Genomic DNA, 16,823 nt, shown 5'->3' with positions numbered 1-16,823 from the left:
GAGGTATGAGTGTATTCAAATTTGCTTTGACACGTATTTACATTAATTTCGAAGTATTCAAAATAAACAACTACATGTATATGCATATTTGAGCGCATATAACCCCCCTGTAAAGGTGGTTTCACTGCAGCATGGGGGTGCTACAGCATGAAACCACCCATCCAGGCGAAATTCGCACAACCGCGAAATCACCACACTTCAAGCTTAAATGTACGTATTACCTTCACCTGAATTAATTAACTTTTAAAATTTAAAAATGTTTGTATGGGCCGTATTATAGTAATTTTTAAAACTTAACATCTTGTACCAGTTATAACTTGCACCCAACATGGGCGGGCACTTGGAAGACAACTGCAAGCACTGTGGTTGTGCGCCACACTTCAGCCAAACCGTGTTTCTAAGGAGGGCAAGCAGCCGCCTTGAAAGGGCGACAATTGAGGCATCTCTAATGGAAAGGGCAGGCAGTCAATGATTAAAATGAGAAACAAGGCATCTTTTTGAAAGATAGCCTGTAGATGTGTCATGTTCAGGTTGTGTGCTCATCTTTTGCTTCTCACTCGCCATGGTCCTGTAATGGACACGAGTTCATGTGTGCTGGCATGATATTACAACTCGGCTAGGCGCATTTCTCGACTCTTTTCCAGTGTTTCATGATAATTTGTTGTTCATCCATGTACAGTACAGTCCACTGTTAAAGGTAACACTCGAATGAGCGACTTTCATTTTGTTCGCCCCCTAATGGCTAGTGGATGCGGAAGGATTGTTCGTGCACGTTACTAGTCTACCATAAGAGTTCGGAACTGTCAACCACCAGTAGTGTTATGCAAATCTAAGCCATTCTGCTTTTTGGAAGAGCGAAATCTGGACATACCCGAAACGCAAGTGTTCCTGTAGCTTCGAGCGCCAAGTGCAACGTCTCAGCGATGCTGGTTATCCCCAGGCGCTGCTGGTGTCTATTGCTGAGAGACTTTTGGTGAGCTTGACAAGGGGAGAGGCAGCACGCAACAAAGAGGATCAAAGGCCTCGTGCAGGTACGGCGGTTATACCCTATGTTCACGAGGTATCGCACAGGCTGAAAAAGGTTGCTGGCAAGATTGGTGTACGCCTTGTATTTAGTGCAAAAAACAAACTTGCAGCACTGTGCCGAAAAGTGAACAAAGGTGGCAAGAAAGATATGTGTGAGAAGAAGCACAGAAAGCACTTTGTCGAATGTAGGAAGGCTGTAGTATACAGGATTCCATTTACGTGCGGAAGTTGCTACATCAGACAAACCGGCCGATGTTTCAATGACCGGTTACGAGAGCACGCGTACTCGCTTAACGGGATCAGTGCCCAGTCATTTAGCCCAGCACTGCAAAGCTTGTGGCTGTCAGCCAATTCTTGAGCGATGCACCGTTTTGGAAGCGTACAATCAGCAAAGAACACGAGAGATTAGTGAAGCGCACCATATCCATGCACACGGAAATGCGTGCGTCAGTGTTCCTTCCATTTATCTGCATAAGTGTGAACTTAATTACTTGTCCAAAACATGACAGCCTGTTTTGCCGACCCTTCTGTTATGACGACTTCTCACTTCTCTTTGCGCATTGCGCAGTTACTGTGTTTTTGTTGTTATTCTGCGCAGTGCTTCCGTATATATTGCATATCCAAGCAATAAACCAGTGGTTGTTAGTTCAGCGCTTGTGTCTGTCGTTATTCTTCTCCGTCCCGTGTTTAGCGCTGTTTGCTCTTGCCTTAAAAGTGTTCCCTTTAACAGTGGACCCGCCTGTACCTATATCTGTAATGTGATTACCATGTTCGGCAGCATACATAAATAGGCGTGGTTTCCATTACTACTGTATATACTCGTGTAAGGGCCGCACCCCTACTTTGGAGGGGGAATTTCGAAAAAAAAATTAAAGTCCCGCCAGAAAAGTGTAGTTAGTTAAATTGCAGCTAGATGGCGCTGCCAGCTTTTCCGCTTCCGCCGACTTTGACGGCGCCATTATTGCTTTGTGTGGCACATCGTTGGCATCGTGTGGGTAGCTTGGCAGTGTTTCTTCAGATCGGTGTTGTCGGTGTCACTTTTTCTGTAGTAGTGAGCCCTGTTTGAGCCATTGCAGGCGAGGGACGATGGGCCGGCACTTGAGATCTTTCACTGCAGCCTTTAAACTGCAAGTGATTGAATATGCCGAGGAGCACGGCAAGCGAGAAGCTGGATGCAAATTTGACGTCGATGAGAAGCGCGTGCGTTACTGGACTAAACAGAAAGATGCCTTCGCCGCTACCAACAGGAACCGAAAGGCATTTCGCAGAAAGAAGTGCCAGTACCCGGAACTCGAAGGCGAACTTGTCAAATATGTCATCGACACTCGAAGGGACTGCTACGCCGTCTCAACTGACATGATCCGCGTGAAAGCCCTGGCCATCGCTCGCCACATGGAATACCCCAGGCACAATTCAAGGCAAGTCGGAGGTGGGCTACGTGGTTTATGAACCGTAACCAGCTCTCCATCCGCTGCCGAACAACGCTTTGTCAAAGGCTTCCAAGCGAGTACGAAAGCCATGTGATTAAGTTCCATCGCTTTGTAAATGGTCTCAGGAGGGAGCATGAGTACGACCTCTCCCAAATTGGGAATGCGCACCGGACTCCTGTGCGGTTCGATGCACCAGAAAGCACCACAGTGGATTTAAAAGGTGCGAAAAAGTGTGTCTGTGCGCACGACCGGCGCAGAACCTTTGGTGAGCTGTCATCGGCCTGATTCGTGTAAGGGCCGCACCAAGCAAAAATTTCGAAAAAAAAGTGCGGCCCTTACTCGAGTATATACGGTAAACAGTAGGAAGTTGGTGCCCGTGTTTGTCATCTGTGTCTTCTCTTCGTCCCCGTCCTTTCTGTGCCTTACCGGTTATTCTCAAATACGCCTATTTGCCTGCTCAAATGAGTCTACACTGCCCTCTGACAATTCTTTGGAGACGCTTGTGCTGGGGATCTTGAAAACTCTACCCTTGCTGTGGTCGAGATTCTTGGAGAGCACTGGTAGCAGGTGGTTCCTGTTGAGGACCCTCATTTGTTGTAAGAGTTGGTTCTTGGTTGCAGGCCTGCATACAGTGGGGGGCCGAGGTGTTGGCCATCCCCCTATTCATCCAAGGGGGCATGGCCACGGTCTGTTTATTTCCCACCTTTACCATTGGAAAGCTGGGGACCAAAGACAGGCATGTCATTGCTTCATTTTCATTTTTCTATCCATTGCAACATTTGTTCTCTTTCAGACTCGACCAATAGATATTTTTCAAGCACGTGAGGGCCACCAAGGGGCACTCATGCGAAAAGTCTGTACGTCGCGGCAACTGCTGCGCCGATCGATCGGGTCTCACACTTCAGCTTTCCACTTGGGCCGTGCCAGCACTTCTCAGATCAAGTGAATGTGGCAAGGCATGCCAGATTGCTTTCCGAATGAAGTGGTTCAGGTAGCCGTTTTTTTCCGGCAGCAAAAAAAATTAAAGGAACTTTGAACACCCCCCATCCTCCCTGGTTTCCCAGAAGCGAATCTCTCTCCCCTATGTGAAGGGCACCAGCAAAACCATCTTCAGAATCTTTAAGAAGGAAGGTGTAACACTCGCACACAAACCAAGCAACGCAATAAATCTACCAAAACCCAAGGACCTTCCATCAAGAGAAACTCCAATCCATCTATGAAATGAAATGTTCCGACTGCCAGGCCGCATACATGGGCGAAATGAAAAATTGACCAAAAGAATTGAGCAGCTCAAAAACGACGTCAGGATGCTCTCAAGACAACGCAACCCCCTTGCAGAACACTCGGATGATGCAGGCCGTAAGATTGCCTTTGGAAACACCAACGTCCTAACAACAAATACTAACTGACATAAACGATCCTTACTCGAGTCACGGTTCATTCAGAAATGCCAAAAACAACTTGAACCATTTCAAAGGAAACCTGCCACCAGTTTACATTCACGGCCTGACCAGAAGAAGAAAAGCACGGGAAACCGAGCCTGAGTGAACGCCACCGTCCCTGGCCGCCCCCAGCCCATCGATCCCATGCATCTGTAGCAAGCACAACCCCCTAAACACTCTCTCCACCAAAGAAGGTGCGTCTTCCTTCCTTCTCCTCCTCCTCCTCCCCAGCTGCTCTGCAAGACAAGTTATTGCAGCTCGACATGTCCGCTGTTACTCCCCCTGAAGAAGAAATAGACTTGTTTCCGAAACGTCAGGAAATAAGCCCCTTTTTACGGCGGAGTTGTTTCGTGTCAAGCCTGTGCCACCTCTACAGTCAAACCCAGCTATATCGAACTCGGATAAATCGAATTATCCTTTATATCGAAATATTTTCGAACATGACAATGCTTTGTCAATGCATAGGAAAACCTGCGGCTACATTAAACAACAATAGCCGGAACACGTCGGATATCGACCATCAGACAGCGTGAAACGCCCCAGGAAGTCGGCTTTCCCTCACAAGAAGTTGAGTTTCCCTCACTGAAGGGGACTTTCCCGCATGCATTCGGGAGAGCAACTTAGCAGGGCGCCGTGCAGAGCGAGTAGAAACTGCCATCACAAGCTTTCTCACGATCCTTCGCTGTCGCACCTGTCGGCCCATCGTGCGCGGTCATCGGGGACGCTGTGCGCTTCTCTGCGATTCTCCGCTCCTTTTGTTAACGCGATGGCTCGCGATGGCTGCGGTGAAAACAGAGGAACGCTATTCTCCGCAAAGCTGGCGATGATCAACACTATCGAACGTGAACAGAAGTCTTGACGTTGCTGCTGCGTAGAGCATCTCAAGAAGCACGTTGAATACGATAATGAAGACAAGGCCGACATTAGGGCCAAGCCGGATTAGAGGCAACTCCGTATGAAGATGTTGAGGCGCTCCTTACATCGATACCGTATTTTCTCGTGTATAATGCGCCCCTGCATATAACCCGCACCCCCAACTAAAACTGCAGGAAAATAAAGATTACAGTGATTCTACTCCTGCGCCAAAGTGCGCCAAATTGTATTTACTGCGCCATCCTGATAATATCGATGAAAATTGTGCCAAACTGCGCCAGAGTCTTGGGTTTGGGGGCGTCTATCACCAGCAGTCGCACCGCCAGCGCGTGAAAACGTCTGCAGTTTGATCTTGGGGCTGTACAACCACGAACCAAGAATTATTTCGCTGAATAAACAGCACTCGCGCATGCGTGCCGAGTAAGCCATGATGCCATGCACGGTGCCGACGCAGCTTCTGTTCTGCAAGTCGGCTTGCCAGCAAAACGCGCTCTCCGCTGACGCTCGTGACGTCTAGGCCAATCGGCAGCTTGAAAGTATGGCGCCGGTTCATCGGTGGACGTCATCTGTTCCAGAAACGCTGCTGATAGCTCATTTCAAGCGTCGCACGGCACGTATTGAAAGCAATGTTCAGTAATAACTATGCACGTGTGCCGCTAAAATGTCTGTCACTTCTGTTTCTGGACATTGCAGAACGAAGTATGGGATCACTAGCAAAATATATATGGAGCAATATCGAATTTTCCGTGCTTCGCGTCTATGGAAGAGCACGTGAACGGTGGGAACACATTGACACTTTTCCTCAGATATACTTTATCCATGTATCTTCATCCGGGAGAACTTTTTCATGATTGCTTCCACCAGCACATCCGGGTTTGTAATCACTCTGCGGTAAATACCCCTTAAAAGGCCCTGCCATTTCGAGCTCGTCAGTGCTAGTGTTCCGATTCTAATTTTTGCTTGCTTTTTTAAAAAAAAGTCACAGTTTCACTGTAGGGGTGAAGCAATGAATACGATAGCAAGGATTCGATCTCGCGTAACTGTACAAAACGCTGGTGTAAGAGAGTACGGCCGCTCCAGGGAGAGATGCTCTTTCCGCACCAGCGATCACGAGCGCGCCCTTAGAATCAAAGTTCAAAGTTGCTGCCCTAGCGGCACCCCCCTCCCTCTCGCGTCTTTTCATGCACATTCAAGATGGGCGGGGCGTTTCCTCTCTGCTTCGATGGCAGGCCTCCGAGCGGGATGATGTGATCACATGTGCCCTCCGAGCGACGGTGTTGAGGTGTTGAGAGCCCAGCTAGTTTAGAGCCGTCTCCTGATGCCTCGAGATAGCGCGCGCCAGCGACTGAGCCCTTCGAGCGATGCCGTCCCCCCACCCTTCCCCTGGCGCCCCTTCATGCTCCTTACGAATGACGGGCAGGGCGTTTTCTCGCTGTTTGATGAGCAAATGACGGCACGCCCGCACGCGGGAATATGTTAACTCATGCGCTGTCCGTACGAAGGAGACGGCCGACTCGTTTAATCTCTGCTTCAGCCGCATTCGTCGCCAGCGCTCGCGAGCTTTTAGCTGCGGGTAGAATGCGCGGGGTGATGTTATCAAGTTAGACTTTATACGGAAAATTACAGCAACGGCGACGGCAAAAACCTGTTGAGAGTGTCCATATAATTGCTATCACAATAAAAATTTTTAAAAATCAGGCATCATTCCACTCTGTGAAGTGGATGATAAGCGAAGCTGTTTCACACGCGGCACTCAGGTGACATGATGGAGGACAGTTTGTTATGTAAGCCAGATTGTTAACGGCCAGGCTATTAACGTTCAATACGCAATATAAATGCGAAAGCCTTAGATCTATGCTTCATCAAACACTGAAATTGACTGTTGGCAGCGTGAAACGATTTATGCAAAAAATAATCATCACGTGATGGTGTCATCATGACGTCATAGACCGTCAAAACTTGTGACGTCATATATCGTCAGACCTTGTGATGTCATCATGGCGTCACATATTGTAATGTCACGTGATGACGTCATCACATGACATCGTTGCTTTGCACTGCTTCCGTGATCGGTGCGCCGATCGTAGAGGTAGTGCAAAACCAAGTGATGTGCAGAAAGCTTGCAGAGAGGGAGGGGGGGATCAACACATTGACCGAGAAGAAAAAGAGCCTGGCTTTCATCTTGGAGTCGTCTTAGGGGAATGCATTAGGGACAGTGTGACTCTTCGGCTTTGAGGCACTGTTGTATGTCACGCCGTTGTCTACCACGTCTGCTGATAACCACATAGATGTGTTTAGAGTATTATTTCATAAAGTACAATTTTATTGATCCGGTATTCTGTTTATTTGCTAGTGTTGAAAATAACCACTGAAGTGGTTAATCCAGAACACTCAACTGCATGAGCCCTTATTTTTGCATTATCGAGTGAAATATGGAGTTCTCCCGAGATGATTTTTCCATGAGGTTTGCAATGAATCGAAATATTTCTAGCTCTTCATAAGAGCCCCCCGTAATATTATCCAGGTGCTTGAATGTCAATGCAATTTGCGTCTCTAATGCACTCCAATATGTAAAATTAGCTGCTCCAGAGTGCTCCAAGATGGAAATTTTTGCTGCTCCAAAGTGCTCCAAAGTGGAAATTTTGCTGCTGCAAAAATTGCTCCAAATCAGAAGTCCTCGGCAGCATCACTGAGATTAAAAAAAAGGTCCCTGCGTATTGCTGTCAAGCCGGCTTCCTTGCATTATCATGAAGCAGTTTCGCAAAGCCAACTTGGGCAACAAAAATACGGTACATTTTTCAAAAGTCCTATATCGAATTGTACGATATATTGAACTAATTTCCGTATTTGTGCGAGTTTGATATATGCGGGTTTGACTGTATGCCTGTCCAGTGTCATGCAGGTCACGTGACCAAGAGGGGGGGGGGTGAATAAGGAAATAAATAAAACAAAATGGCGCTCAGTTTGAGACTAAGCTTAGTCTACCCTCATGCACTCGCAGCTTCGCTGTCCGGCCGTTCTCACAGCGTGGAACTGGCACTTTTGTTTTTTTAGCCTCTTCAGAGTCTCAATTAATTAGCCCAACCATACAGGCAATTCAGTCAGAATGATCAGGTTAGAGTTGGATTATATTTTTAAATGGTTACTGCATGCCGCGCAGCCTAGCAGAAGATCCTTGATGCGGCACTGTGGGGTTGTTACATTTGCTCTACGTAGTCTGGTGCTTTATATGCAGCATAATTAGTCCTAGATTACAGTACGTACAGTGCAGACCGCTTACGATGTAAGTCACCCGAGTCTGCTATATCCACGCTATAAGCGGTACTGCGTTAGAAGCAAAACAACCTTTTTCAAAGGCTGCACGAATACAAAACATCTTGAGCAAGCAGCCACGCATGTCTGAGAATTGGTGCATGTGACTGGGGTATCTGCTTCCTTTTGTCGTGCTGCCACACGCAGCACAACAGCGACTGTGCTGCCACACACAACTTTACAACTCCAGTCATGGAAGGCATGAGAATCTTCATGCAAAGACGAAAATCCACGCTTGCAAAAGAGATGCGATTGGTGTGCCAGTCAAGGCTTGGGCAAGGATACCATCCTTGTTTTCACAGCCTAGTTTTCCGGGAACAGGTGGCGGCTGAATGACAGCAAGGGAGAGCGGTGACGCACGGGTGGACGAGATGAACGTCTTTGAGGTGGCACCAGCGAAAAGGTGCGGCCATGGTCCTTGGGGGCAGTAAATGCCGAAGACTCTGTGCAGGTCGGATGACATCGATTCATTCTATGGAAGGGACTGTTGTAAATGGCGTTTTCTTAATGCGCTATACTGGTACAGTTCATTAAAACTTGCTGCTGGGCGAGTTGGTTCATACTTGCAAGGAAAAAATGGATGCGCACAAACTCTAGACAAGGACGCAAGAGACACGGACGAGCCCAACGTGTCTTCTGTGTCCTTGTCTATGGTTTGCACGCATCCATTCTTTTCCTTGCAAATTTACTGATACACCAGGACACAACGAAGACTAGACACATGTGGGCAAACATGCAGTTTTTTTATTGCGATAGCAATTATATGGACACTCTTGGAGGATTTGTGCCATCGCAGTCATGTCCCGGATATGTATATGTATGCATATGTAAATAAAAGCAAGAAATAAAAATAATTCAGAAGAAAAAATCTCGATGCGCTCGACTGCGGTTTCGAACCTGCGACCCTTCGCTCCGCAGTTTGCTGCCTTGGACAATTACGCCATGCCTCGTTCGGTCTCTTTGATACTAGCAGCAGAATACAAACGCACGTTACGCAGTTAAAGTATAACCAACATCTCAGCGCACGCTCACACAAAAGAGAAGTCTTCTTCCTCTTGTTCTTCGAGTGCCTTGATGGTGATAGTAACGCAGGCAAAACCACATACAGTGGACTTTCAGTAAACGGAAATCTGTTAAACAGAATTGCTGCTTAAATGGAACAACTGCCTTTAGTATTATTGGTTTCATACCTGAATGTTTCAACCCAGTTCATCTCTCAGTAAACGAAACTCTTGTTAAATGAAACATATTTTCCTGGTCCCTTCAGGTTCCGTTTAATGAGAGTCTACTGTATAGCCTAGTCAATTGTAGCATGCAGCACTCGCTCCACTCCGGCGTGTGCTCTAGTTTAATAGAAGTAAAGAAGTAAGAAGGACAAAGAAGTGCATTTGCGCTGTAATTTTAGCCTCAGGAATATGTACCAACTAGAGCCAAATGACTTCGTACCTTAGTGACCACAATCGGCGCTCGTAGGGAACGCGAGCCGTGGCTTCAAGTGCCACTGCCAAGCGCCGTCTTTATTTTCTTCTCTTGAGGTCCTGCGCTCTGCAGTTTTGTTTGCCGCCCAAAGGAAGGCTCCTGCAGGGTCTTGGAACAACGCGAGCGCAAGTCCCAAAGTGGCTTGTGTTCTACGCATGCGTCCTGGTGGCTCGCAAGTTTCTTCGGTTCCCAATTCTAAACCTGTCTAGTGTTTCGCCGGAGTTGGGATGTGCGCCTTCGACTTGTACTTTTACATAGAGGGTGTGGTTGACCGTGCTCGCGCGATTATCTCTTGAGGGGGAGTTCTGTATGTCTTGTGCTTTCAGCAAGGTTTGTGTTGAAGCTATAAACCACACGAAGGCCACTTTGCTCGCTGCAGCGGCCGCGTTTGCGAAAGGAGTGATCTGCTAGCTTGAAGAGCCAAAGTAGGGGTTAGTTGAAGTGACAACCGTGACAGGTCGCGCTCGTCCTATGTATACCTGCGTGTTATTTTCATGAGTTCTTCTATGTGTCCCAGCAGCGCACTGCAAGTGTCGAGCTGTGACAGTTGTTAGTTTGCACTCGCCTTGTGTGTTTTATTTTCCTGCGTCCTTTGTGTTTGAGCGGCGCGCAGCAAGTTTCTAGCTGCTTGCCGTTATTACTGTGGCATTCCAAGTTGTTGCTATCGTATTCATTGCATCGCCCTTGAGGCGAAACTGTGACTTTTCCTCAACACACGTCATATATGTACACACATGAAAGAGTGAGAGGCCTATAAAAATTGTCAATAAGAATTGAAGGAGAACAGCACAAATCTAGGAAACAAAAAAGCCAGCTTACGGACGCGTACACAAGAGCAGAAGACGACAGACACTCGCTGGAACTAGCAACAGGTTTAATGAAACCATCACGCAAAACGTTCCCAGAAAAGCCAAGCGCGCATGCGTCGAACATAAAACACGTGATTCACAAAAAAGAGAGAATGACATCAGTAACCACATTTTTACTAAGCTTACTAAGGAACTAGCTTCAGACAATGTGATAAGGTTTTTAGATTTAAGACTAACCTTTTCTAATAACGGTCACGTGTGTTGGATGTACATCTCCCATACCCACAAAAAGCTTCTACCATTTGACTCATCACACTCTAAAATCGTGAAGTGCGCCATAGCCACCTTATGCATAAGCAATGCCCTGAACAGAAGCTGCCATCACTTGATGGAGCAAAGTTTTCAAGAACAGATAAAACGTCTGCAGGCGGCTGGCTTCCCTAAAACTGTTCTCAAGGCGGTAACTGAGGCAAAACTAAAAAAGGTGAAACAGACAACTAAAGCAGAACGAGTTAGCAGTGCTAACAAAGCTGCTCATGACGACCGTAAGAGAGCAGAAGTCATGCTGTATATTCATAAGGTCTCACATAACGTGAAAAAGGTTGCCACACGGCATGGTGTTCGCGTTGTGTTTTTGGTGCCTTGTAAGCTTTCAAGTTTATGTGGCAGGATTGATGGGCCGAAACCCAGGAGTGCCCTCTGTACTGGTCATAAATCTTGTTTTACTTCATGCATTGCAAATGTTATTTATCGTATACCATTGTCGTGTGGTTGCGTGTATATTGGACAAACGGGACAATGCAATAATGTCAGCTTAAAAGAATATGAAGCGTCTATCAGGTCGGGAGGAGGAGCAAATCTGCCTGCTCATTGCCGGGTGTGCGGCTGTTCTCCTGATCTGAAAAGCACGCAGATCATTGGTAAGGGGAACACGCAATATGAACGTGAAGTGATTGAAGCGTATCAAATCTGGAAACATGGCTCAAAAAAATGCATTAGTGTACCTTCGCTGTCACTTTCAAAGAAAGAGATTGATTGTTTAGAAAAATGTGGTTACTGATGTCGTTCTCTCTTTTTTGTGAATCACGTGCTTTATGTACGACACATGTGCGCTTGGCTTTCCTGGGATCGTTTTGTGTGATGGTTTCATTAAACCTATTGCTAGTTCAAGCGAGTGTCTGTCGTCTTCTCCTCTTGTGTACGCGTCCAGAAGCTGGTTTTTTTTGTTTCTTCAAGTATGTACCAACGGGCCCAGCAACAGATTCTCCTACGAATCTAGGATTCAAGGAGGCAATGAGGGTCGATGTAATGGCCATCTATGAAAATAAAAGCTAGGCATTCCAGTGCCACTGTAAGGCCCTTCCCAAAGGCAGTGCCGCTGAGGTAGCCAAGTACAGTGGAACTTCGATTATACGACTTTCAGGGGACCGCGCAAAATCGTCGTATAATCCGGGCGTCGTATAATCGAAAAACCAAGAATATAGGCAGTGACGGTCATTGTTGCCCCACAACAGCGGGCACATAATGCCTAAGAAAGTCCGCGGCACAAACCTACGCTGCTCCGAGGAACGTAGATTAAATTAATTGAAAAAATGACAACCACGCATTTTATCGGAGGTGTGAACTAACCTTTATTTCTCACCTTTTAAAAAAATCTGTGATTTTCTTCTGAGAGTTTGCCCAGCCACGACGCATCAGCTTTCTTTCAATAGCTGCAACATCTGGCAGCATGTCGCCGATCTCGTCGCGTGCGCAAGCAAACTGCCGAATGTGGTCCACATAGCACAACACGTCCGCATATAAGTCGGAACAGACGCGCTAGCCTCTGCAGCGTCGTCCACCTCTTCCTCGTCTGAAGTTCCCGCAGTGTCGGGATGCACAGTTTCGATAATGTCATCCAGCGACACTTCACTGCACACTGCAACGTCGTCGTCGGCACCAACATAGTCCGCGAAAGATCCAGGCAGCTCCAGGCTGCAGAACTCTGGTTCGTTGTTAACAGGCACTGCAGATTCACTGGTAGAACAAGCACCACTTCTATTAAAGCCGCAGTGCCTGAAGGAGTTGGCGATGGTTTCTGGCGTGACTGCGTCCCATGCACTAGCAATGTAGTGCATTGCATCAAGCACAGAAAGCTTCTTATCCAACTGCTTGCGTTCCATGCCCGCCAGCCGACGCTGCACCAGAAACTTCCAATATTTCTGTTTCATGCACTTGATGACGCCAGCGTCAAGTGGCTGCAGCTGGCTAGTGCAATTGGGGGGCAGAAATACAACTTTCACATTTCTCAAATGCGACATATCTGATGGATGATGGCATGGCGCATTGTCAAGCAGAAGAAGAATCTTTCTGTTCTTAGCCCCCATTTTGGAGTCCAGCTGCTGCAGGTATGTAGAAAACATAGCAGCCGTCATCCAGGCTTTCTGGTTGAACATGTACTGGCACGGCAGCCTTTTCAAATTCTTGAAGCATCGCGGCTTCTCAAACTTGCCGATCACGAGGGCAGGAAGCTTTTCAGAGCCGTCTTCATTAGCGCAAAGCAATACGGTAAGACGCTCTTTGCTTCGCTTACCCCCGTGACAGCTCTCTCCTTTGAATGCCAATGTCTGTTCTGGCTGCATATTATAAAATAATCCAGTTTCGTCCGTGTTGAAGACGTCGGACGGCTTGTATTCCCGTATCAATTCCGGCAGCAATGCAGTCCACTTTTCTACAGTGTCGGAGCTGACTGACGCGCTCTCTCCACAGCAGCGGCTGTACACAACTCCACTGCATTTTTTAAAGCGATCCAACCAGCCATTGGAGCCTTTAAAGTCGTCAATGCCGCAGCGCAATGCAACTGTCTCAGCCTTCTCCTTCAAAATTGCGCCATCCACGGCGATTCCTGAACTGCGGGCCTGACGCAACCACTCAACGAGGGCCTTCTCCATGGCAGCATATTTGCCATCTTTCGCGGCCTTCCTGTTCAGGCCGAACTTTGCCGCATTTAGTAGGATGCTGTCCTTCTTCGCGAGGATCGTTTTCAGCGACGACTCGGGAATGTTCAGGTCGCGGGCAATGCTGGCCTTTGTTGCTCCGTTCCGCTTCTCTGCCTCCTCGATTATGCGAAGCTTTTCTCCGAGCGTCAGCGGTTTTCGGTTCCGCGACATTGCGAGACGCAGCACTCTCAACCAAGAATTCGACAACTTCCTCACACACCAATGTCCGAACACAGAAAATTTTGCACGTGGACACAGCAGCTGCGGCGCAGCACAACCAACCGATGAGGCACACACGTGAAGGAATGGCTGAATGGCAGCACGGCAGTAGGCCTATTCGATTTGCAAGCTTCGACCAATCGCGAGCGGCGAAAACGCCCCAGCCCTCTGGTAGCTAGACAGCGGCGAGTTCTGGTTCCCACGACTGTCGCAAACGTTCGCTCAACAATCGTCGTTCAACACGTCCGGTATAACTACATGAAATCTAGTGAAAGTTATCGCATACTAGAAAGCGAGCTCGAAATTATCTGCCATGTTATCTGCTCACAACGGTCACTACGAAACCACCCAAAAGAAGAGAGAGGAAAAAAAAGGCGACAACGGAAGTGCGCAGTGCGATGCGACAAAACGAATGCGCTCCGGCTGGCTCCGGCCAACGTTGGCTCTGGCTAGCTATGGCCGACCGCGTGTCGAAAAATTGAAGAGGCCCTGTGGTGGCAGCGCGGATACGAACTCGGTTCCTCGGTTTCCCGACTTTTTTCACCCGGCCGCAGTGTGTTTGCGTGCCAGCCCGCGTCATCGTAGGTCTTTTTTTTTCTCGGACAGTCCAGCGAAGCGTCGTACGAGGCGGGGCCGGCATAAAATTGCGTCGTACAATTGAGGTTTTTACTACATTATTTCTATGGGGGTTTTGCCGGGACAAAGCCAATTCGTTGTAAAACGCGGGTTGTCGCAGGACCGGGGGACGTATAATCGAAGTTCCACTGTACGTTGAGAACATCATCCTGCGTCATGGCACCTCAGCGGTCTTGATCACCGATAGAGGTACGGCCTTTACTGTGGACCTAACTCGGGACTATCTTGAGATACAGCCAGACTAGCCACTGCCGGACCACCGCCTGCCACCCACAGACCGTGGCCTCATCAAGCGTCTAAATAAGACCATTGCTGATATACTGGCCATATACTTCATCGTCGAGCACAAGACGTGGGATGCCATCCTTCTGTACGTGACCTTCGCATACAACACGGCCGTGCAAGAAACTGTGCAGATGACCCCATACATGTTGGTGTAAGGAAGGCACCCGGCAGCAACATTTGACGCTGTGCTGGCAAACTTCACTAACGAATAAATTCTCGTCATTGTTACCTACTTGCAGCATGCCAAAGATGCGTGACAGCTCGCCCGCCCACTTACCAAGAACCAGCAGAGGGTCGACAGCCGTCACTACAATCTTTGACGACGCAACATGAAATACCAACCTGGAGACCTTGTCTGGGTCTGGACAACAGCACACCGACGTGGACTCAGCGGAAAACTTCTTCGATGTTGCTTCGGGCCATACAATTACTAAGAGGATCCCCGGCCGGCATGACAAATTCCCAGTAGCGCCGCACACAACCTGAAGTTTTCCATGTAGTGCACCTTAAGCCATTTTATACGCATTAGCGAACCTGAGGACTCTACTTCTCGCTTCATTATTGTTCTTGCTTTGTGTATGCATACATTTCTTGCCCTTCGATGTTCTGTTATGAGCAACGGGATGATGCTTTTTCAGAGGGATGCAATGCCACCTGCACTTCTTTTCATTTTTTTATTAGGGGTGTGCGAATATTCGAACTTTTGAATATTTTTCTAATAGTGCTTGCTACTCGATTCTATTCGCACCTGAATTTTACTATTCGAACCTTCGGAAAATAAACATAACGGTTTATAATAACGACGATAAATTGGCGTGCAGCATGCTTGGTCTTGCGTTTTGGGGCGCCGACGTGCGAAGCTGCTAGCCACTTCCACCGACACTCCGAGCGGTCGCTGTGCGACAAGCTTGGCCGGGGGGTCCACTGCCCATGCGTCAAGTGCCTATCCACGATTCCGAGCAGATAGCGGGCGATGCGATTTGTTGCTTGCGACAAAGCACATTGCAGCTTCTTCGCTTCTGCAAAAACGCCGCAACTAGCGTGAGTTCGGCCTAGCTACGAATTCGAGCAGTAAGCTCGGTCGCAGTGTGCGTGGCCGCTGTGCCAAATGTTTCAGAGTACGTCGTGCTCGATTGCGAGTACAAAGTCGTCCAGCAATGGTCTTCGATTGTCACGAGGTCTGAAGTGCTGGCAAGCAGAATCTCTAACCGTGGGTTCCACGAATTGGTCCGAGATGCGCCTCTGCTATGTTCGCGATGAGCACAGCGCACTATCGTAATCTGATGATTGAGGTTGCGCTTGCAGCTGCCAAACTAAAGCGTAAATATATTCTAAGTGATCGACGACCCGTGAACACAAAACAAACGAACACTTCACTAAGTAGCGCGACTGTCGACAACTGTGACCTCGCGACACACAGGCAGCAGACAACGCTCTTCTGGAGCGAGCATTGGACCAATGGCGAGGTGTGCTGGAGCAACATCGCGGACGCAGCCAATGTGAGACCTTGAAACGAACTTTAAACATTTGCTTTTTGTACGCTTGTTTCTGAATTGAGGATCTAGCTAAAGCGGGAAATTTGAAGACGGAGAAGTGCTCTTTCCGACGAGCCCAAAATGGCGGGCAGCGCGCGGTTGCGCCATTGCAGAGCTATAAATTTTTAGAATATAATTTAGAATATGCTTGGAGACTCTTTGCAATTTTTTCTGTTATTTCACTTTGAAGTATTAGAAAAATATTTGAAAATTATTGATTCGATTCGCACTCAAACATTATTATTCGAATTCGCTTTGCACTCAAAATTTTGCTATTCACACAGCTCTAATTTTTATTTAACCGGTCTGTTACACGCATAACCACTGCCTTGCACAAACCGCACCCAAGTGTCTGGGAACCTCCCAGATTACTTTAGAATCTTCCGATAAGACTGTGCACCGCACACAAACAATAGAGCTTATTCTGGAACTAACCCGGCCACCAACGTTATACTGGAATCTTCAGTGCCACAAGTTGAAAGGGCCGATGCACTTTACTGCTGACCAGATTACAGATAGCCGACGCTCTGTTCGCTGCTATCAGTGCGCAGGGTGTATCACTCGTACTTCAACTTTTCATTTCCTGGGCATAACTTCGCCCGTATAAAGATTTTCGTGTTGAAACATGCCGGCTGCTGCCTTTTTCAATGTCATGGCCATGTGACAATATTGTACAGGAAAAATAATTGCATATTTAGAACCAGCCCACAAATATGAATTAACTCGGTAAGTTGCATCAAAATTGATCAATAATTCACAAAAAAGGTTTTTAAAGGGGTGCTAAAGTGAAATAATGAAT

The 16,823-nt window shown here is 47.6% G+C and overlaps 1 protein-coding gene across 1 annotated transcript in view; it reads left to right on the top strand.

The window, feature by feature from the left end:
• The first annotated feature begins 2,112 nt into the window (after positions 1-2,112).
• Positions 2,113-16,823, top strand: part of LOC119400578 (nuclear pore complex protein Nup155) — a 57,006-nt gene continuing 42,295 nt past the window's right edge. Inside the window, exons 1-2 of the mRNA XM_049417722.1 lie at positions 2,113-2,444; positions 15,910-15,988. Of these exons, the coding sequence (XP_049273679.1) occupies positions 2,113-2,444; positions 15,910-15,988 (411 nt within the window). The remainder of the gene's footprint in view (positions 2,445-15,909; positions 15,989-16,823) is intronic.

This window comes from Rhipicephalus sanguineus, chromosome 7, assembly GCF_013339695.2.
Source record: "Rhipicephalus sanguineus isolate Rsan-2018 chromosome 7, BIME_Rsan_1.4, whole genome shotgun sequence".
NCBI lineage: Eukaryota > Metazoa > Arthropoda > Arachnida > Ixodida > Ixodidae > Rhipicephalus > Rhipicephalus sanguineus.
This window is presented reverse-complemented; position numbering and strand designations above follow the sequence as displayed.